The sequence below is a fragment of the Theobroma umbraticum genome, unplaced genomic scaffold (genome assembly GCF_002168275.2).
Source record: "Theobroma umbraticum cultivar Fairchild unplaced genomic scaffold, ASM216827v3 scaffold_115.0, whole genome shotgun sequence".
NCBI lineage: Eukaryota > Viridiplantae > Streptophyta > Magnoliopsida > Malvales > Malvaceae > Theobroma > Theobroma umbraticum.
In genome coordinates this window covers 213941-237030 of record NW_018397284.1, presented here as the reverse complement: position 1 = coordinate 237030, position 23090 = coordinate 213941, and the positions used below count along the sequence as shown (strand labels likewise).

General features: G+C 37.2%; 2 protein-coding genes across 2 annotated transcripts; one reads left to right on the top strand and one right to left on the bottom strand.

Moving 5' to 3' along the window:
* Positions 1–219: 219 nt before the first annotated feature.
* On the bottom strand, positions 220–12390 carry THO1 (nuclear matrix protein-like protein). The gene is made up of 22 exons (XM_021444287.2): positions 12266–12390; positions 12102–12159; positions 11881–11964; positions 11108–11182; positions 9938–10031; positions 8463–8608; positions 8228–8299; positions 7057–7129; positions 6908–6973; positions 6755–6801; positions 6235–6306; positions 5957–6082; positions 5813–5878; positions 5678–5716; positions 4208–4324; positions 4032–4114; positions 3425–3491; positions 2127–2198; positions 1926–1976; positions 1109–1168; positions 883–1032; positions 220–605 (listed from the first exon to the last, which is right to left on the bottom strand). The coding sequence occupies exons 2-22, from the start codon at positions 12105–12107 to the stop codon at positions 360–362; spliced, it is 1812 nt and encodes a 603-aa protein (XP_021299962.1). The 5' UTR covers positions 12108–12159; positions 12266–12390; the 3' UTR covers positions 220–359.
* Positions 12391–15286: 2896 nt separating this feature from the next.
* Positions 15287–16489, top strand: LOC110428420 (RNA polymerase II C-terminal domain phosphatase-like 4). The gene has a single exon (XM_021444263.1). The coding sequence runs from the start codon at positions 15287–15289 to the stop codon at positions 16487–16489; it is 1203 nt and encodes a 400-aa protein (XP_021299938.1).
* Positions 16490–23090: the final 6601 nt, after the last annotated feature.

The following is a 23090-nucleotide window of genomic DNA, read 5'->3' as shown; positions in this document are numbered from 1 at the left end:
TTTTGTAAATATATTATAATAATAACACATACCAATCTTTTACTATTAATTTATTAGGTTTATCAAAATTAATATATTAATTAATTATTCAATAAATATATTACAACTATCTAGTTGCGCTTGTTAAGATTATTAAACCCCTCTTTTTTGTCATAAAAAGTTAATAAATTAATTAATTGTTAACAGGACGTATAACAACTACTAATCTGGATTTTGAAATTTAAAAATTTCATCTCAAAAAATAAAATAAAATAAAATAATAATAATAATAATACATTAATATCATTTGTGATTTTCCATGGTTAAAAATAAAAATTTAACACCTACAGCTAAGAACCCTTTCAACCTACATGATCTGACTAAGCCTCTGGATCAGTCTCACCATCTATCATCCCTGCCTCCACTTCAGCATCTGCTTCTAATTGCCCAGCTTCTTGACCAACATCAGTATCAGGGCTTTGCTTTTGATGTTCATCTGGTGTTGGAGTGCCACCTTGGGAATTATTTCCAGTTCCAGCTGTGACATCGGTATCCATCAGTGCTGCAGATGCCTCCATATCGGCTCTCATTCCCTCACCATCAACCTCGCTTGCAGGTGTTGCAATCTAGAAAATACCCAAATAAAGGACAAAGATTAGAAACCCGAAAAGACTTGAATAATCTAAGAATATGTTCTTTTGGTGTTTCTATACCAGCTTCTCTGACAATGTATTGTAAGCCAAAGAAAGAAAAAACTATCGAAAGGCAACTTTTACATTCCAACCATCTAATCTAATGCAGTTTCCTCTAGATGTACCAAGTTGTCTGGAATGCTATGCTAAACACTGCAGATACCAGAGATGACAAATAAAAGCAAAGCTGAAAGTTGCCAGAGAGAGATACCTGACTTTCTTCAACCTGATGCGAAGAAGTCTTCGTCTCCTCCTTTTTAGCACGTTTAGACCTGTCACTAGGTTTACCTTGGAACTTGGATCGCACTTCAGGCGGGAGAAGTTCTAAAGGAACTACTCCTTCAATACCATGTTCAGTAAACTGCAACCACGACCATGTAAATTTCATTAGACTACATGATTATATGTAAAATATCTTCATATGTAATATAACATACTTTAGAAAACCCTTCCAAGTCTTGCCGAGCAGCAAAACGAAGGCCCTTCCAGCAATAAACCTGTATAAAAAATTGCCAGAATTTCAACATCCATGAATATATCTATATTAACCTCATTTTTATAGAACAACTATCAATAATAACATGTTCATGTCAGATTGATTATAGTATTTTCTTTTATTTAATTGTTATACCTACATACATCAAAATCTTCAGAGCGGTTTGTCAATACCAATAGTACAATCATATGCAAGTACAATGAGTGCACATATGCATCTTGTTAATTATTTGATGGCCGTTAATCCAATGCAACAACTATATGACAGGCGTTGCACAGTTTACGTAAAAATGTAAGATAGGGAAGCCCTAGAATTCATTGAAGTTCATAATGAGTTAATGACAGCTTTTCCATAGTTCAATAACTTTCTTGGGTATGTCAAAAGAACTTCGGCATCATTAATAAAAACCAACCCAACATACACACATGTATGCTTGCATGCATGTATATTAAGAGAAGACCTGTCCACAGACCGCGCCTTGGATAGAATTTTAAGGCCCTAGCCGACTTGGCCTGAGAACATATTATATAATAAATAATATTTTTAATTAAATTTTAATTCTAAAATATATTTAAAAATTATTAAGATATAAATATGAAAATATTTTTTAATATTTTAATAATTATAAATAACTTAAATGAGTAGGCCTGGCGGAATCTTATGACGTTAACTGGGCCTGGACTGGCCCACAGACACCTCTAATTGTGGGTGTAGGTGTGGGTCTGGATGTGCATTAAGTCCAAAACACCAAAACTCACCCTGTTATTTTTGTGGTGATATTCAGCTTCTATTCCTGCAGATTCATCCATCTGCAAATTTAAGAGATGAATTTATTTTAAAAGCTCACATGCTGGAAGCAAGTACAGCAAAGAGAGGAACGCTGAAAGATTCATAAAGACTCAAAAGACAGTTAAAACAAAGTATCATCATCAACTTTAAAGAACCACAAGGGTACTTACATCTTCAGCCAAGGGTTTCCAGTAATCTGTGATGGCAGGAGTTCGAACACGTTGAGGGTCAGTCAAAGCATTCTGGACATGTCAAAATAGATCTTACACATTTAGAAGTAAATACAACTAATGCCCCCTGACATGAAATAACTCAAAAAGTTCAAATATAAACTTAAAATTACAGGAATATAAGAAAAAAATGCCATTGATGCTCGTTGGACTCCAATCACACAGATCTAACCCTATTTTGTTAATCTACTTGAAGAATCTCTGATACAAAGTTTGGTTAGATACTTTGATTTAGGGTTAGTGCAATGAAATGCTCAATGCCAAAGCCATTTAAACCTCGTTAGTGCAGTAATGACATGTGAGACAGGTAAAGTAACAATAAGAAAATTTAAGCACCAAAAACTAGCAGGACAAAAAATTTTCCTAGAATAAGGTATAATAAATAATTTGGCTTCTAATTAAAAATGTAAGCACTCTTTGAAGTACCTATGACAGTTAGATGTTGTTAAGAACTAATGCATGACCACATCTCTTGTTCTCTGATTACTTTTGATAAAACCTCTTAAATTTTGAAGCTATCGACACATCAGACATATCTTTAATCTCTTGAGCATAGTCCAGAACGTTTTCCAGAACTGACTTGGTGGCTTAAAGAGTTTAATTGCCAATAGTTAATTATTTCACGAGGAACATGTTTTGTTCCTTTTGAATGGAAAGAAAGACACTATAAACCATAAAGATGACTAGATATTAATGGGACAAGTCTTATACATGTTTCATACTTTTAAACAATGACTATCATATCCATTACTGTGAATTTCCATGGTATGATGATTCCCACACATTTCATACTGTTTTTAATCATCAAAATCACATTGCATTAATAAAAAATATTGTTGCTGACAGCTTTTAAGCTTACCAAGAACTTGTTGAGAAAAAGCTTTTGTGTGTATTAATAAAGCCCCCTCCCACCACACATCAATAATAGTAGTATACTAGCACTAAGTAATAATAATACCAATAATAAAAGGACAAGAAATTATTAAAGCCATAAATTTGTAACAAACCAGGAATTTTCAGAAATATTTGAAGATAAACAAAAGAAACAACCAAAAAATAAAATTTCAAATCGTGCAACAAAGTCAACCTTGGATCTAAATTCAGTGCACAACATCCCTAAGAAAATTGTCTACCATATGGTTAACATTGCCTCATCAAAAAGGTAGGGTATAAGAACTAGTTTATTCCACTCTTATTGTCTACAAAATTTTCAAAAGAACGAGTTGATAAGCACACACCGGATTCTGATCTGCCCACTTCCACAACTGAGAGAGTTCTTTATTTCCCAATCTCCACCTTGGCCGACTGCAAGATTGGAAAACATATATATTTTGTAAGACAATGTAGACAGGGACAACAAACATCAAAAACTAAAGAGCAAGAATAGGGTTAGCACCAAATGTAGAGAAGGAAAAAAGGATGACAAAATGCAGAAAAGTTAAGCATGAGGTGCAAGAGCATGATGGAAAGATGCATAAAGCAGTAGTACTTGACAAACAATACAGCATGAGCAAAGGTTTCAAATCTGTTATCATTTTTCAAATTGTAAAAAAAGTGATTTCATTGTTGCTTGATGAACTGCGAAAATTGAAAATTGAAAAATTAAGTACTGAATTTTTATTCTGAAAAAAATTACTTATAAATTTAGGTCTCAGTCATTATCAGGACATTTTCCAGTAATAAAAAACGACAACCCTTTGCATTGACTGCCCGAGCATGGAAGTGGAATCTTAGAAAGGATGCATTTCTTCCCACCCTCTAGGCTTAAATACTCTTCCTCCAGACACATAAAGGTTTGATGAAATTTAATGTTGAGAAAGTAAACTTCAAGATTAACTTGCATACCGTTTTTTAGCTCCATTTTGAACTGGTTTTTTCTGTATTGGTTGCTTTTCAAATGGCGGACAACCATCACGTTTCCACCAGACCTAAGAGCAAAAAGATTCAGAATAAGAAACTGAACTACCAACTATCCTCACGATGCCAAGAATATGAGAGAAACATAAAGAGCTCAGTCTTACCCAATTCTTTTCGCGTTCCAAGATATGCTCAATACTACAAAGAAATTCTTTCCCCTTCGGAGGAGTCACTTCCAGTAGTTTCTTTACTCTATCTTCACAAGACTTAATTTCTTCTTTCTGGAATGTAAATTTAAGAAAAGAAAATTAGCAATTTTATATTCTTCGTTACTGGTCAATGTATGTATTGCTCCATTTCTACATGAATGTACATTTCTAATTTGCAACTGAGGTACAAAAATCTTAACAACTGTCACTATTATGTTGTAAAAGTTGGCTGGTAATGAACTAAAGATATATTTTCTACTTTTCTTTGAACCAGAGGTGATGATGTTTTATGAAGAGACAAGGCAGTTGAAGATATCACAAAGGTTGAAAGGTCACAGAAACAATTAAGATATGATGGATTGCCAGCAAAATTAAGAATTTGGAACCCAGCACTTATCCACACAAGATCCAAAAAAGAAAGCTACAACTGTGCAAGGATTTGTCTTACTTTAGGGAAATATCTAGAAAATTAGGATTGCAGGCTTCAATAGACATGGTGTTATGATTTTCCTTGGCACCTAAACCCTAGTGTTACCAAGTTTAAGATATGCAGTAAAACAGTATAGGATGTCTATGTTGAACTCTACTTTGATCAGTACGTGGTGTGATATAAGTAGGATGAGTTAGATTGCTATTCGCAGCCCTTGAACACATACTGGTGTAGTGGTGTTTACTAGAGGCATTTTGATAGATACATATGGAGGAAAAGAGATACTAATACTTACTTTAAGAAATAGATAGATAAAGATCAATAGTTTATCTTTTATTCTTGTATAAGAATATCATTACGAACAAATCTCCATTTCTAAGGTTCTTTAAGCTTAATTCTCCTTCCTTTTGATTTACTAGAGCATGTTTTAAGTTGCCAACTTTGACAACATGAGATGCAAATGCACCATGATCTGAGACATGCAAACTAGATTTTAGATCCATTGGGTGGTCGCAAATTAGTTGACGTCGATTCATTCATAACCCTTCAATGTAAGCTTCCTAAGTAAGCAACCTCAAACTTCTCACATTTTTCCAGCCATTTAGCCAATTTTAATCCCGTGTCAATAATAACTCAATAACCTCTAGTAGGAAATAGCAGGGATTTCTAGCCTGATTCATCCACGGAATCACGGACATTTGGATATTTCCAATGTCTAAACCAGCACATCTAGAGGAAACAAAAATAATACATGCATGGGGATTCACTACTTTTAATTTCAGCCGCAGAAAACATCAGAATTTTGAAGACCAAGTGGTTTTTGAAATTTGGCCATCATTTTTGATGTATTTCTGTATTTAGAAGCAACTAATTGCCCAAAGCAATAGAAGTATTTTATAAAAGTTTTTTCTGTCTATTTACATTAAAAAAAAAAAGAAAAGCAGAGGGAAATTAGCAGATTGCATTAAACACAACATAATAAATAAAGTACTAACCATGCTTTCAGATGAATCTTTATCATTCTTTCCTGGGGCCTAGCAGAAAAGAAGAATAATTTATCAATTATTACAACAGAAGGAAGAAAGACAAAACATTAAGTGCATAAAGATTTCAAATATATCAGTTATTACCTTCAGATAATCAAATAATATGAGGCACTGCAAAAGAATGTGGCGCCGAAAACTTGGATCTTTTAACTGGTTCCAAAGGGGAAAAAGATTAAACAAATTATGTTCTCCATAAACAAATTCTCTTATCTTCTCAATGTCACTCACCTCTAAACCCATCAATTTACTGCTTGTAAGATATTTTATGTTGAAAGTGGTTGCCTCTTCCTCTAAATTGTTATCAGCTCCCTCTTCCTCACTCAAAGGCTGAGCTTCAAATGTATTCAACACAACCTGCACACCTCAAAATTAAGAAAAAGAAATGATGGCTAAGTTTAAATCATTAATTCTGGATAGCTGAACAAAATTAATGACTAAGCAATAAAGTGAAATTGAATTTCAAAGAAAAAGAAAAAAAACTTATTCACAGCTAATAAAAGGCATACCATCAAACTAGATGTAAATTTCTGCCACTTGACAGGAGCAGTGGAAAGGGAAGCAGGGTTACAAAAGTAATCCTGAAAAACCAATAAAAGAAAACTCATTAAGAAGTTCAGCTTAAGAATGAGGAGATCTTTATAATTGTGTTTTTATCCAGGATGCACGTTCAATGTCTGGTGCAGTACCATTTTAGAACTGAGATTATTTCCATACACAAAAATCAAAGGAACTATAAAACCATGCATTGGCGGTGAATCAATTGAATATCCCACTCAAGTTACAAGTGTAACATGTACAGAAAGACATATATCTTCATACTCGTGTTAAAAATACAACAATTGGAATTTCACCTGTACCAGACAGGTACACTACCTAACGACAACATCACCTCCATCAGTAGCTCCAAAAATAATTTAAGTTATATCAGGGAGGAATAATCTTAAGCCTATTGCAACCAATAAATATTCTGGGAGACTGAGAGAAAGTGAACATCCACTTCCAAAAGTTCAAAGTGGCACAACTAACCTGTAAACTCCAGAAGGTTTTATAAAAGTTGAAATCAACAGAAATGCCTGAAAAAGCATGTAAATTAAAATTGGTGCTAACCAGAAAACTACAAACATTTCACAAGTAAATGCAAACCAGAAAAGTAGGAAAATGGAGTTAACTAGAATTCACCTTCAGGTGGGTCTTTCTCATATTTTGTCTCATTTGATGTGTTAAAAACACCCTTTATATTCACAGCTGCAAAGTATTATTTGAAATCAATAAGCAAGGGGAAACAATAACAATCAATGAGCAGAGTGAGGCTGAATAGAAACAACTACCTGAACGTTCAGACAATGGAAAGAAATGTGCCAGAAACATTAGGATTCGCCCACAAAACACCACATCATTTGCCTATAAAGTCAAGTTCCAATGAATTAGAAAGACAGATAAAATCTATATTTCAGGACAGGCATATCCAAATCAATGTAAATCCTGCATAATACCAATAATTACATCAATAATTAGCATTAAAAAATATTTTCAGGAATTATAGAAAAATTACGTAATTATCATAATTAATGTAATACCAATAACAACAAATTTTCAAATTATACTTGTAAATCTTTATAAAGTATCATTCAACCCAAATGCTGACAACAGTTAATATGGATTGCTTCTGCGTACTTGTAGAAACAAAGAGATAAATATTATTCAGATACCAAGAGATAGAAAACCTTACAACATGAAAAAACAAAGGCATCAAGCAGGTTTTTTTCCACCCCTAAATCAGTCACATGACTTCACATTTTTCTTCAACCACCAAAGCCATTAGAAATCAATCCCAAAAAATTGGATGAAGCAAATGTAAGAAACGATGGGGGATGTGGCATCTAATTAGCCCATTAAGATTTGATAAATTAAAGTGGTCAGAACCCAAAGGATGCCACTCTTTCATCATCATTACCTCACTGCTTTAGTTTTTTTTTTTTTCTTTAGATTCTCATTTTAACAACTGTGTATTTTTACACTTGACCAGGAACAAAGAAGGCGAGAGAAAAAGAGATCATTTTCCAGACAATCTAGCACCTAAGAGACACCAACAAGGTTGGCAGAACTGACACAAATTCTGCTGAGCTGGGTGTCCATACAAGTCTGCACATGTATGCCAAATAGATAAGGATTTCTTGAGATGATGGTGGCTTTAATTTATTAGGTAAATGAAAATTAGGTTAGTCCGCCTACAAGAAATCAGCAAGCAAATAGTACCTAATAGCACAAGATTTGAACAATAGCTAAAAGCAATTTAAACAAGGGTGTTGAAAATAGATGCCACATTCCTTAAAAGAAATGGATAGGGGAACAAGTTCTCCAAATTCTAATGTAGAAAGTGCATCACTACTAAGTCACAAGCATAACATATAGAGAAGAGAGCACTGATGATTAAGGAAGTTTTTATCACTAGTAAAAATTTGTCAAAAGAGTGCATGTAAGAGGAAAGAAATCAACTACCTTGGACAGTCGGCGAAGAAGTTGATTGCATGTTCTCAACATCACAAGTTTTCCACGAGCAAAAAGCTCTTGCTGTAGAAAATGCAGCCATCAAGTTCTTGAAAGAATATTGACCATGGCATAATATAAACCCATGCATCAGAGAGAGTAGTGAAACCATAGAGGAATACAGTCTTCCATAATTTAATTTACATACATATACAGCAAAAAACCTGAATCCATTTTAGGAACACACCTTCCCCAGGATGTCTTGCTTACTCTCTATATATCGAAAAATGTCTTTGCAATTTCTCATTGTAGACATCTCAGTCAAGTCCTCTAAAAGCTGAAATATCATACCACCTTCAACATGTTCTTTCTCACAAAGATAGAGCACAACATCTAACCAAATGAAAACAGTAGATAGAGTAACTGAGTAAAGTTGTAATCAAGCAATCACAAGTTTATCATCAGCATATCAATTCAAAAAGTCAAGCTTTCTATCTAACGACTAATGTGGATGTAAGTTGAGATGAAACTGCCCATCACTGAAACAATAGAACATGTTAGAAACAAGGAGAGGATGGAGAGAGAAACTGCACTTTCAAGTATCTGCAACAGATTCTTTTCAATTCTAAATTATTCAAGAAAAAGTATCCGACCAAAATATCATAGAAACGGGAAGGAATAAAAAATGCATTCCAAATATACTCATTGCCAGTGTCCAGCATAACTTCTCAAAATTTTCAATTATTTAGAACACTTGGGCTCAACCTCAAAAGTCTCCAGAAGATAAAATTTATGTATGGAGTTACACTATATGTCCTATTTTCTTCTTTTCTTGTAACAGGCTATTCTTTGGTTTTCTTGGAGCATTAAAATAAAGGAAAAGAAAAAAAAAGGCGAGGACAATATGTAAAAGCAAGCAAGCATCCGAAGTGACAATGCACAACGATCAAGTTAGGTAGCCAATAAACATATATATATATATCTCTATGTGTGGTATCTTAAAGACAAGACACAAGTACTGTAGGATAAGATTTAGACTGAGTGCAACATAGAATTCATCATACAATAACATTAAAGAAGTAAATGATATAAGAGTTTATCGCATCATTGAGAAAAAAAAAAGTACAATTTCTTAAAATCTAATACACGGAAATGAACCAAGTTGACAACCAAAAAGAGATGTAGAACAAGTAGGGGGAAAGATATAAAATAGAAATCAAAAGAAAAAATCAGTGTTAGACAGAATCAAGTAGGGAGAAGACAAAAAATAGGGAGGGAAAAAAAAGAACTAGGGGAGAACACCAAAAAGAATCAGCAAAGGGAGAAAATCTAAAAGATTCATCATCCAAAATCTAATCAAAACTCAAATAGCTTAGTGTTTATAAGCTATACTCTAAACCCTAATCAAGCAAATACCAAATATAACACTGATTAACATAACCCTACTAAAATAAAAGCCTAAGTGATTCTCCATCAAAATGATAAATAAAGTACTAAGGTACTTTGCATTATAGTTGTCATTTCTGTAATCGACACTCTTATGTAACATGCAGTGAACAAAGAGTGTTGGATTTATATAAGGTAAAATGGAGGAAAATGCTTTCCATAGCATATAAACTAAAACTTACTTTAGTTGGATACCAAGCAATAGTTTCCACCAATGCTAGGGCGTAAATGAACTGAGTCATGACAAAACTTTATCAGGTAAATATATTCACAAACCTAGAAGTCGTGGAATTACGCCCTGTGTATCGCTCTCATCATCAATTGACTTCCCATACTGCATTATCTCCTCCCCTGACGGTACTGAAGATGACTGCAAACAAGAGAAAGTAAGAACATCCAGGTTAGTGAACAAACAAACTCAAGCTAATTAACAGGAAAGCAAACTGCTATGCTAATTGTAAGTGGAATTTATCATCAAAGCTGGTGGACAAATGTATCTTAGTCACCGTCTTCCACTCACAATGAGTAAATGTCATTTCCATCATCCCAAATTTGATGTCTTAGGCACATTCCAAACTGGTATCCAGTTCAAATAGAGTAGATTCTTAGTATTTTTAAATTAATCATTCCCTACTTTCCCAACCAAAATAATATAATCTATACTTAAATACTAATTTCTTTTGAATATTTATCAAGAAGAAATGCCACTGGTCATCTGATGTGCTTTCTAAATTTTGAAAGTGGAGATAAGGTAGATGGTGGCCCATAATTTTACATATTTTAGTATACAAATGGAAAGAAAGATAAAGGAATGATTTCTAGTTGTAACTAAAGGTTTGCATCATTTATAACTAAGACAAGGTATCTACTGCCGAAAAAGATATTTAGAACTAACATAATTCATGTTCAAGTAGCACATGACCTAAAATGACAGCTCCAATTCCATGGAACCAATATGGAGTTACAAGTTTTAAGTTTCTGAACAAGCTACTGAAACACAGAAAAAGGCTTCATGTCATATTTATTGGGAAAAGAAAGAAAATTGAAATAAAGATTTGGCATGGAAGAAAGCTAAAAAGAAAAGCTCAAGGAATAGCTCGTAAAGAGTTCGCCAATGCCCCAAGATAGCATAATGTAGAAATGTCACAGGAAACTAAAGCCCATACATCCATGTGTTATAATTGCTTACTGAAGCTTCTAGACTACAGCAGATGCTTATTTTTTCTTACATACCATATTTTTTAGAAAAAAAAAGTAAACAAAGTGGATACCCAACCTAGAAGAAAGTTAAAGAGAATAGCAGAGAAATACCCCAATATGAGTAGCATGTAAAACAGGATTCCATAATGTAGGCATGCTAAAGACCAAGACTATTTACACATAAAAAGAAAGAAAAATTGAGAAAAAAAACACTGTTTAAATGAAGTACCAGATATGGTCACATACCACCAATTCCTGAAGCAAGGTCCGAAGCATGTTCTCTAGCAATTGATTTTCATCCTGAGCTAATTTTGTTTGTTTCTGTGGAAAATAAAAAAAAAAAACGAATTCACCAACTAAGAAATGCCCAATAACCTAATTCCTGAAAATTATGCATGCCAACCACAAAAGAGAAAAAAATAGAGACAAAAGAACAACATCATCAGCAACATATGTGCTTTATCTGCAATGTCACTCACTCCATGCCATCAGGACTCAGCCTGAGGATCAGTTACAGGCAACATTCAAAACTTTATGAAACATCTAGACACCAAACCTCTCTAAAACTCACCGAAGATTTGCTTACCACTGAACTTGGTTGTTGCATGCAAGAGAAGTTAACAATTTATAGATGTTAACAAACTGTGAAGCATATAATCACAAAGAGAATCCCGATAAGTCATGAGTCTAATATTTTTCCTGATTCATAGCTTCAAATCTCTTCTGAAAAGAAGATCCCCTTCAAATCTCTTCCAAAAAGAAGATCCCAACTCTCACCTCCTCTACCCACCGCAAGTTTTTCTTTCATAAATCATTATGTACAAATGTGAAATATAGTGTCAAACATAAGACACGCTAATGTACATATACAAATATGAAATTTTCCAAAGCCATAATAACAAATGCACAAACCAAAGAATTCCAAGGAAGCTTCATACATAGCAATGGTGTTGAAAAAGCAAATGAACTTCATTAAATTCATCAACCTTCTGATATCAAAAGATAAGGATTCGAAATACCTGAGGTTTTATAACCTCTTGAACTGTCTTGAGAGCAAAAGTTTCCGGCGGGCCAGGCTGCAATATGGCCCTCCTAAATGCTTCCTAACAATCATAATAATAACAAAAACAACCATAAAAAACAAAGCTCATTTATCACATATAATTACAAAACTAGAAATTCAAGAGAAAAAATGAAGTAAAGGCATAAACTAAACCAAGAAACAAGAGGTACCACTTACCATCATATGGAAGACTCAGCAACAAATTCCTATTTCCTAGCAAGAGCAATCTGGAAATCTGAATATCATATATAATAATGAATAACAAGTATATAAAAACTATACCCATTTGTCGATTTTGTTGAGAAAATTTAAGCTCCGGAGTTGAGAGAAGAAAAGCTTACCTCGGGCGGTGGGGGTGTTTCGTTGGGGGGCGACTCAGTGGAGGCGTGAAAGTGCTTTGAGGTTTTGAATCCGACCCGATACAACTACAGGAGTCGACCCAGTTGTCAAGCACCTGACAACGATAGACCCGTTGTTTTTGAAAGCGGAACAGCTGGAAGGATCAAGCCGGAGTCCAACCGATTGAATTATCCATTGGATGAAGCCTGACCCAAGTTTTATGGATCAGGCCATGCCCAGGCAGTAATATGAAAAGCCTCACCCAATATGAAACTAGCCCTGCCCTTTCCATCGGCCCTTGCCAAGACGAGCACCATCTGCTTGATCTTCACAATGAAATTGGAACTGTTAGTTCATGCAGGCAAATTCTTTAATAACGTCATTTTTTTTTACCTTATTGTAAAGTTAAATAATAAAAACCATTTAATTTATAAGATTAAATTGCAACCATAGATTTAAAGTCAATAAAGAAACTTATTGACACATTCAACCAGTTCATAAAAAGTAAAATTAAAAAATATTTTTAATTAATAGCTGCAATTTAATCTTATAAATAGGATTGTTATTATAATAAATCAAATGGTCAAAATTAAAAATGTATAATAACAAAAATGAAAATACATGTAATTTAGAGTTGTCATGGAAAAGCTTTAATTTAAAGTTGTTAAAAGCTACCTATGAAAATCTTAATGTAAAGTTGTAAAAAATAACGTAAAATTTATAAAGATAGTATAAGCAAATTTAAAATCTTAATGTAAATATGTAAGAATTACCATAACAAGTGAATTAAATAAAAAAATTATTTTAATTAAAAAAATTATTTAAATTTATATTTTTCGGTTAAAAGTATTTAACTATATCTAAATTTTAATTTTAAAATAAAAATAATAAAGATAAAAACAATTATAATTAAAAGTTACCATTAAAAAGCCTTAACGTAAAACTGTAAGAGTTAATGTAAAAACTCATAAAAGTGAAACAAACAAATTTAAAATCTTATGTGTGAGAGTTAACGTAATAAGTCAATTAAGTCAAAAAATTTTAATTTTAATGAAAATAAACTATTTAAATTTATATTCTTTGGCTAAAAGTATTTAACAATATACAAATTTTAATTTTAAAATAAAAAAATAAGAAAAAAATAAATCTAGTTAAAAGTTACTATTGAAAAGTCTTAACATAAAGTTGAAAGAATTGACGTAAAAATATATAAAAGTAGAACAAGCAAATTGAAAATCCTAACATAAATATGTAAGAGTTATTATAACAAGTCAATTAAGTTAAAAAAATTAACTTTAATAAAAAACAAACATTTAAATTTATATTTTCAAGTTAAAAGTATTTAATGATATATAAATTTTAATTTTAAAATAAAGAATAATAAGGAAAAAATAATTATAGTTCATGTAATTTAAAGTTGCCGTTGAAAACCCTTAATCTAATTTTTTTAAAAGTTAGTATTGAAAAGTTTTGAGGTAAAGTTGTAAAAATTAAAGTAAAAACTTATAAAAGTGGAATAAGAAAAATTAAAATTTTAACATAAATATGTGAGAGTTAACACAACAAGTCAATTAAGTAAAAAAATTTAATTTTAAAGAAAAAATATTTAAATTTATACTCTCATATTAAAGTATTTAACGATAAATAAATTTTAATTTTAAATTAAAAAATAATTAAGATAAAAATAATCATGGTTAAAAGTTACAATTGAAAAGTCTTCACATAAAATTGTAAGAATTGACATAAAAATTTATAAAAGTTGAATAAGTAAATTTAAAATTTTAACATAAATATGTGAGAATTAATGTAATAAATCAATTAAGTAAAAGAAATATAATTTTAATAAAAAATAAAAATTTAAATTTATATTCTCAAGTTTAAGGTATTTAACAGATGATAAATTTTAATCTATAAATAAATAATAGTACAAAAAATTATGATAAAAATTTACAATTGAAAAACCTTGATGTAAATATGTAAGAATTAATATAAAAAATTTTAAAGTTGGAACAATTATTGTCAAAATATTGACGTAAATATATATGAAATTTAAGGTAACAAGTCATAATAATCTTAATTGAATTAAATTAGTTAAATATAATGTTAATATTGAATATTAAGAACAATATTCTTATATTTTAAAATTAAAAATAAAATTAAATAACATTTAAAATAAAATAGATAAATTTAAACATTAGCTACCTTGTTAACTTAAAATAGATAAATTTAAAAGTTTTGTATGTTGTTTACTTATTAATCTATTATACAGTTTTTTTTAAAAAAAATTAACTTAATTAATCTTATAATAAGATTGGATTTACTGTAAAGGCCATCGTAAGGATGTAATGTAAGTAAGGTATCCTGTTTTCCATTTTCCTTTTCTTTATCCTCATCGTTTTTGCATGGGTATCTGCCAATTAACATTGACAAATCACTGTAAATAGGTTTACAAAGCATTGTAAGAACAAAGATGTGTTTTAATTATTCGAATGGTACTATGTCCCTGATCAATAGGTTGAAAGCTCTTCTCAAGACCAGGAAGAAGCACCCAGGACAGGAGTCCTCCTAATGGTCAAGTGGAAGAAATTAAGCAAAGATAACAATATTAACACTAGCTCTGTTGCTCAACCTGTCTTTGGGTTATTGAATCTAAGCATTAATTGGTAGTTTTTTTGCTAGAGATGATGATCTTCATGCAAGACATATATAATCATCTCCAGGTGTGGATTGTGATTGTGTATAGCAAGTCAATCAACCTGTTTATTAGATTTCGTGTGGCATATGCATGCACCCTTAGTGGTTGTAATTTTTATTTATACTTAGAACTCCTATAGGAAAAAGATTCCTTTTGTAAGGCAATAAAAGAGTTTAAAAAAAAAAACAAAAACAAAAACAAATTGCCCTGGCTTTGTTTTCTTTCTCTTTCCAATTCCTGATAGGAAAACGAGACATCAACCTACTTACTCTTATGTATACATAAAGCAAAGGTGTTGAGGACGTTAAACCCATACTAGATATTCATAATGGAGGTTGATCCCGTGACTGTTGAAGATGTTTCTGCCAATCTTGAGCCGGTTTTGAGCTTCAAAGAAGGAGGGGTCCGTGAACTCATCCAGCGACTCCAATGCTCCTCCAAACGTGGACATGGAGTCTTACCCGAGAATACCCTAGTTTTGGAGAGATCATGCGAGCATCCCGCTGTTGTCAATGGAGTTTGTAATGATTGCTGTCAAAAGATTGAAGAAGATGGCAATTACGGCCTGGATTTCAGCTACTTACACATGGGGTTGAGGCTTAGCCGTAGCGAAATCGATCGCTTGCGTTGCCTGGAGACTGAGAGATTGTTTTCTCAGAGAAAGCTTCACCTTGTTTTGGATATTGATAACACCTTGATTCATTCCTTTCGATCGGATGCCTTTTCAAAACTTGGTGTCCCCAAAGATGATATGCAGGAAGTTGATGGGATCTTCGTGAAGTTGAGACCCCTTGTTTCTGCCTTTTTAGAGAGGGCCAGCACCATGTTTGAGATGCACCTCTACACCCTGGGCTCTCGCTCATATGCGAAGAAGATGGCTAAAATCCTTGATCCCCAAGACAAGTATTTCGATCACAGAATAATCTCTCGCAACGAGAGCCCTGGTTTGGTAAAAACGCTTGATTTAGTGTTGGGGATGGAGTCTTCTATTCTCATCCTTGATGATAATGACCAAGTATGGCCAAATCATGAGCCGAACTTGATCTTGATGAAAGAGTTCTTGTTTACAGGGAAGAAAACAGACGAAAACGAGATGAACACTCCATTGAATGACATTCTTAAAGCTCTGTCTGCAATTCATACAGCCTTCTTCGATGACAATATTCAAGCCATGTTTCGTGACAGAGATGTTAGGGAGTTGGCAGCATCAGTTCGTTCTACCGTGCTTAAAGGATGTAATTTATACGTGAGCAATGTCAAGTATGCTGGAATATTGCGGTTGAGAGCCAAGGAATTGGGAGCCACATGCAGCAAAGAACTCAATCATTCGGTGACTCATTTGGTGTCTTGCCATAAAGGAACCGAGGATTTCAATAGGGCCGCAAGCGAGAAGAAATACTTGGTACTTCCACGATGGATAAAGGATGCTTACTTCTTTTGGAAGAGGCCAGCAGAAGAGAATTTTCCCATTAAAAAGAGCAGCAAGGCTATTTTGAAGGCAATTATAGCTTGTACTGTTTTTCTTTCTTAATGAAACCAATGCTCACTTGTGCATTTCTCTAGTTGCTTGAATGTGTTACGTTTAATGTTGATTTACTACAAGTTAAAGCCAAAATGTTTAGAAGCAAAGGAATAGACTGCCAAGGTACGACTTGTCATCCCAAATTATGGCCTGTCTTTGAGGCACATAAGACCAACTGTTCCAGAAATATAACTTCTGGTTGTTTTATACCAAAGTGAGATCACTAAACTTGGAAGTAGCAATACCAGCAATGCCTGCATTGAAGACTTATTGATTAGATTCTTCAGAGTACCACAGGTTGAACACACATATCTACTGGAAATATTATATTAATCGAAGCATCAATTATCAACTTATTAACTACGTACATTCCTATAAAGCACTAGGATGATGACACTAGGACAGAACAATCGAAGCAAAGCTCAAGTCAGTCACACATCCATTACTTCCCACAATCATCCATCACACCAGCTGATTCTGAAGTTCCTTTCCTTGTTCATAAACACTCCCCAATGAGAATGGGTGGAACTGGTGCTAAGAACAAGGTATGGAGGTTTCTATAGCAGCAAAGTGGGTATGAACAGATCATAACAAATGACAACATTGCTCCAATCATTGATCCGAAGAATGATGGGAAGAAAGTGGAATGGGAAAAATTCATAAAAATATTATATGTTTGTTCTGCAAGAAAATCCTTTTCGGTTTGTTCCAATCTTTGTAATTAATATTGACGTGTTCTCTTAAATACTTTCCTAATCATACTTTAGAAAATGACAAATGTATCATAAAATCCAGTGACTCCATATTTAATATTTCAATAACCTTATGTTATTGAATGTCCATAGACATTACTAACAAGCACATACACTTACCAAAGATTATATGTAATTAGTTACATGAAATAATAATGAATGTATTTTGAAGCTACTGATTTTATTGACCAAGGTTGTGAAGGGTTCAATTTCCTCCACAAAATCTCTCCCCCTCCAGATTGAGCCTTTTCTTCCACTGGAATCCGAGAGCCACAAGAGTGACCCATCAAACTCGTTTCTTCCATGGTTTCAGGCACTACAATGGGTCTGGTGACCAACTCCAAACTGGTTCACCTATTTTCAGCTTGTGGGTCTACTCCCAATTTGTGGTTACAAGCCTCACCAGTTAGCAGCCCTACCTTGTCAACCTCCATAAGCCCACCGTCGCCTCTTGCCAAGCTATTGCGGTCCACATGGCTTGGTGAAAACATTCCGAGCCCACATATTCGAACCCCACATCTACGTCTACAATCAGCAACAATACAATGTTCAAGTCGAAGAAGAATTACTTCCACATCTACGTATGCCCAACACAGGCCTTCTCGTTATTTTCATGCGCTTGGCCTGCCACCGCTGGGTTTTGATTTCTCTCTCTCCTATTAGGGCATTTAGGTAGCTTTTGTGTCACGGGGCGATTACTTAAGCCACTGCTCCGTGCTTCATTAGAGCACTTCGCGCGCCCAACCCCTTATCTCAGTACTAGAACCCAAGTCAGCCTCAGTGCTTCAGCACTTACTCAGTAAGCACCCAACTCCACCCGATGGCTTTAAGCCTGCAAGCAAGCTTGCATAAAAGAGAAAAGGAAGACAAGAGAATACTAGCAAAGAGAAGCTAAGCTTGTATTGAATGAATTGAATTACAATGTATTCATGGGATGATTTACACAAGGAGCATGGGTTATTTATAGGCAAGGTTCCCCACACATTTCCCTCCAAAGTTTTCAATTCAAAGTATTCCCCCCCCCAAAAGATTTCCCTCCAAAACATTGGGAGGTTCTAGAAGTTCGGTTGGGAGGGAAATTGAATTTTCCAGCAGCCCCCTTACATGGGTCTAGTGGCTGGCACCCTCTTGGGCCTCCTGGTGGGTCTGGACTGTGGCCCGTGACACCCTCCCCCACCTAAGCTGGCAGCGTCCTCGCTGCCGTGTGGAAGGCGTTAATCCAATCTTGGAACTGCCACAAATCTTCTGCAGACTTCCAACTAACTTCACTCTCGGGCAACCCTTCCATTTCACCAGGTACTGATGTTGAGGCATGTGAGCTTCCGTCGAAGTACTCTATCGGCCAGCACTTCTTCTACCTCTTTGTCGTAGCGTGCTCGAATGCCTACTGGTGCCCGTTTGCTCACCCTTCGGCTAGGGTCCTCTTTATCTGCACGGTAAGGCTTCAGCATGCTGACATGAAATACCGGATGCACCTTTGGCTTGAGCGGCAAGTCCAACTTGTATGCCACCTAGCCGATTCTCTTGATTACCCGATATGGGCCCTCGTACCTTCTAACAGGCCCTTGTGCAAGCCTTTGTTCCTCAAACAAGGTGTAGCTTCACCATCACCATGTCCCCTTCGCTGAAGTGAGCTTCCAGTCGGTTTGATCTGCCCACTTCTTTGCCCTTTTTGCAGCTGTGTGAGACACGTTCGAGCTAAGTCCCGCTGCTCTTCCCAGCCCCTAGCGGTTTTGTATGCCGCTGGTGCGACACTTGTATAGCCCACGGCAATGGCACTTGGTGTGTGGGGCGTTGTCTAATCACGATTTCGAACGGGCTTTGACCGGTGGACTCGCTGCGCTGTAGGTTATGCGAGAATTGTGCTATGTCAAGCCACTTTGGCCAGTCGGACTGCATGCCCCTCACGAAGTGCCTTAAGTAGAGCTCCAGCAATGCATTCACCCGCTCGGTTTGTCCATCCATCTGTGGGTGGTTGCTGGTGGAAAAGCACAATTCAGACCCCAACAGCTTAAATAATTCTGTCCAAATATTTCCGTGAATCGGCCATCCCGATCGCTGATGATGGTGTGCGGAAGCGCCCAGTATTTGACAATGTTCTTTAAGACAACTTGGCTGCTTCTTCCCAGGACATTCTTTGAGGCTGGTATAAAGGTGGCATATTTCGAAAATCTATCCACCACCACCATAATGCTACCGAACCCATCTGCCTTGGGCAGCCCCATGATGAAATCTATGCTTACGCTGTCCCATGGTTTTTCTAGTATTGGCAGTGGGTTGAGTAATCCCCTTGGTCGCTGCTGCTCAACCTTGTCTTGTTGGCACACCAAGCAGGTCCGCACAAGCTTTCAATGTCATCTTCCATTCTGGGCAGTAATAACTGGCGCTTACTAATGCCATCGTCCGATGCATCCCGGATGCCCTGCCCAAGGTGTCGTGGCATTCTTTCAGTAGCTGTTTCTGCAAGCCCCCATGCTGCGGAACATAGAGCCTATTGCCCTTGGTGTACACTAGCCCCTCTTTTACCCAAAACCGCCTGGTCTTGCCTACCATGGCATGCTCCAGTATGGATTGCACGGTCGGGTCGCTTGCCATGCCATCCCGAATGTGACGGTAGCAGCTCTGTGTGCACTTCACTGATGGCAGCCAATGTAGCCTTCTGCTTAAGGCGTCAGCCACGGAGTTAGCCTTGCCTGGCTATACTCCAGCTCATAATCGAACTCTGCCAAGAAGTCTTGCCAATCTGGCTTGTTTCGGGCTTAACTTCTTTTGGCTTTGAAAGTAAGATGTGGCCACATTATCAGTCCGCACTACAAATTTGGCCCCAATAAGTAGTGCCGCCATAATCGAAGCAATGCACCACTGCCGTCATCTCCTTTTCCTGAACCGTGTACCATCTCTCGGTATCGTTCAGTTTTCGGCTTTCATACGCGATTGGATGCCCATCTTGAATCAGTACCCCGCCAATGGCAAAGTCACTTGCATCCGTATGTACCTCGTACGGCAGTATATGATCCGGCAATCTCAGCACCGGTTGTTCACTCATTGCCTGTTTCAGCCGATCAAAGGCATGTTGGCTTGCGGCATTCCATTCCCACACCCGGCCTTTCTTCAGCATGTCCGTTAGTGGTGCCGCAATGCTTGAGTATCCTTTGACAAACCGGCGGTAGTAGTTGGCTAACCCAAGGAAGGATCTCAGCTCCTTTACCTTGGCAGGCGGTTCCCATTCCTGGATAGCACTTACTTTGGACGGGTCCATCCGGATTCTGCCATCCCCCACAATGTGCCCTAAGAATGGCACCTCATGCAAACCAAAGCAACATTTTTCCCTTTTCACGAATATCTCATGTTGTCTAAGGGCCTCAAAAACAAGCCGTAGGGTGTTCAACATGGTCTTGTAATGAGTGGCTATAGACAACAATATCATCAAGGTATACAACTACGAATTTGTCAAGAAAGGGTTGTAATACCTTGTTCATCAGAGTACAGAATGTTGCTGGTGCATTGGTTAATCCAAATGGCATAACCAAGAACTCGTATGCCCCATAGCGAGTCACGCAAGCCGTCTTGGATATGTCCCCGCAGCTATCCTCACCTGGTAGTACCCCGATCGTAAGTCCAACTTTGAAAACCAGCGCGCATTGCCCAGCTGATCGAACAAGTCAGCTATAAGCGGGATCGGGTACTTGTCTTGACCGTGAGCTTGTTCAAAGCTCGGTAGTCGATGCATAGCCTTAAAGACCCATCATGTTTCTTCTGAAACAATACGGGAGCTCCGAAAGGGATTTGGATGGCCTGATAAATCCAGCGTCAATAAGCTCCCCAAGCTGCTTTCTCGATTCTGCTAGCTCGGGAGGCGCCATCCGATATGGTGCCTTGACGGGCGGCTGTGCCCCTGGCACTAGCTCGATATGATGGTCCACTTCTCGTGCGGGAGGCAAGTGGCCTGGCAGCTTAGGAGGCATTACATCTTGGAATTCCTCCAGCACCTCTAGGACTTCTACCGTGCCTTGATTATATTACCGGGGGTGTCTTCTAGACTCAGCCAGCAGCAAATGTCTGTTCACTTTGCGCATGCCCTTGGCTAGCTGCATGGCAGACAATGTTTTTGTTGGCTGAGTACGTCCTCGTCTGACTGGCACTACGCATTGCCCTTTGATCCAAGATGCAAATGCAATCGTTGTGCGGCACGAGAACAGCTTGGACTCTAAGGAAGCCGATCCCACGGCTACATCATAATCATCCATCGGATGATCTCGATGTCCACAGCTCCATGCCACTGGCCAAGTTGCACATCGATCCCCTTGGCAATGCCCTTTGTGCGCACTCTCTGGAGTTCACAGTTTTTACCCAGCCGCCTGCGCTATTAGATTTGATGCCTAGGTTAGCAGCACATGTTCGGACATGAAGAGTTCAGAAACGCCCGTATCCACTAGTGCCTCCACCGATTGTCCTGCTATGATCATATCAGCATACATGAGCCCTTGGCTCGACTACTCGTCTTGCTTACTGCCTCCAGCAGCACTGAGCCCAATCGCGCTGCCTGGTCTGATTGTGGCTCCTCCTCTGAGGCTATCGCCACTAGCTTGGTGCGCTTTGGGCAATCTCGGACCCGATGTGGTCCGTCACACAAGAAGCAACCCGTCGGTTGGTCCTCATTGTTTCTGAAAAATCTCCATTTTGAGGTAGAATTACCTCTCCATTTTGATGTGGGCTTGCCCTCGCCACCATCCTTAGGCTGGTTATCTCTGTCCGCCCAGCCCTTATCTTTGTACTGCCTATTTTTATCGCACATCCCTTACCTTTATCCTTTGGCTTGGATGGCGTAGGTTTGTCCTTGTCGCTCGGAGTAATCTACCAAGCTTTCGGCCACTGCCATGGCTCGAGTGAGGTCTTGCACGCCTCGCCTTTGCAACTCTTGATTGGCCATGGTTTCGAACCATCCATGAAGGTGAAGAGGGCCTCCCTCTCCCTAGATCCTCCACTTGAAGGCCAGCTCGCTGAACTCCTCACATAGTCCCGGATCTCCCCACGTTGGACCAGCCTACGCAGCTTGCCCCTCGCCTCATCCATGGCGTATTCGGGGTAGAATTGCTGGCGTAATTCTCGCTGGAAATCTGCCACGTGAGTACCGGGGCTCCACCGAGCCTATCATCGCACCGCCTCCTCCACCAAAGCAGGCTGTATCTCCCAGATACATGGATGCCGCAATGATTCGACGGTCATCCATCACGATCCCAGTGGCTTTGAGTATTGCTCAAGCCCCCAAAGAAAGTTGTCTATTTCTTTGGCATCCCTCCGGCCTCGAAATTCTCTGGGCTTAGGCATATCTAGCCTTGCTTCCGGGGGTGCGGCAGCCTCCCGGCCACTATTGGCTCTGTCGCACGCATTTCCTCCTTCAATACATCTAGCTCACGCTCCAACGCTTCCATCTCTCTTGCCAGTTGGGCATTTCGTTCCATGGCCGTCTCAAAGGTTTCCCCATCATCAATTGGACTTCTCCTTTGAGTTCCTCATCACGAGCATGAAGCTCTTCCATGTGTTCTTCCTGCACATCAAGGCGGTCACGCGACTCGCCCACAGTCACTTCCATCTTTGATAGCCTCTCATCAAAATCAAGGATGGGGTCTCGTGAGGAAGACTTCGCCTTTCGACCAGCACGTGTCTCTCTGACCTCGATAGTTTCCTCGGCATGCTTGATCCGCTAGTAGTCATTCCTTCCTTTCAATCACCTCCTGCTTGTTTGGGAATTTAGTCGAGCACTTGGGTCACAAAACCTTCCCTTTGGTCTGGGAATTTTGTCGAACACCTGGATCGCAAACTGCTCTAGGAATTTCGTCGAGCACCTGGATCGCAAT

Bases quoted from the DNA above. Each gene is read 5' to 3' on its own strand.
- THO1 (XM_021444287.2), bottom strand. The intron at 10,032-11,107 runs GTATGTGACCAT...TCTTGTTTGCAG, and splicing joins CCTTGCTTCAGGAATTGGTG to TCATCTTCAGTACCGTCAGG. The intron at 3,492-4,031 runs GTATGCAAGTTA...CCAATCTTGCAG, and splicing joins CAAAATGGAGCTAAAAAACG to TCGGCCAAGGTGGAGATTGG.
- LOC110428420 (XM_021444263.1), top strand. From the start codon at position 15,287: ATGGAGGTTGATCCCGTGACTGTTGAAGATGTTTCTGCCAATCTTGAG.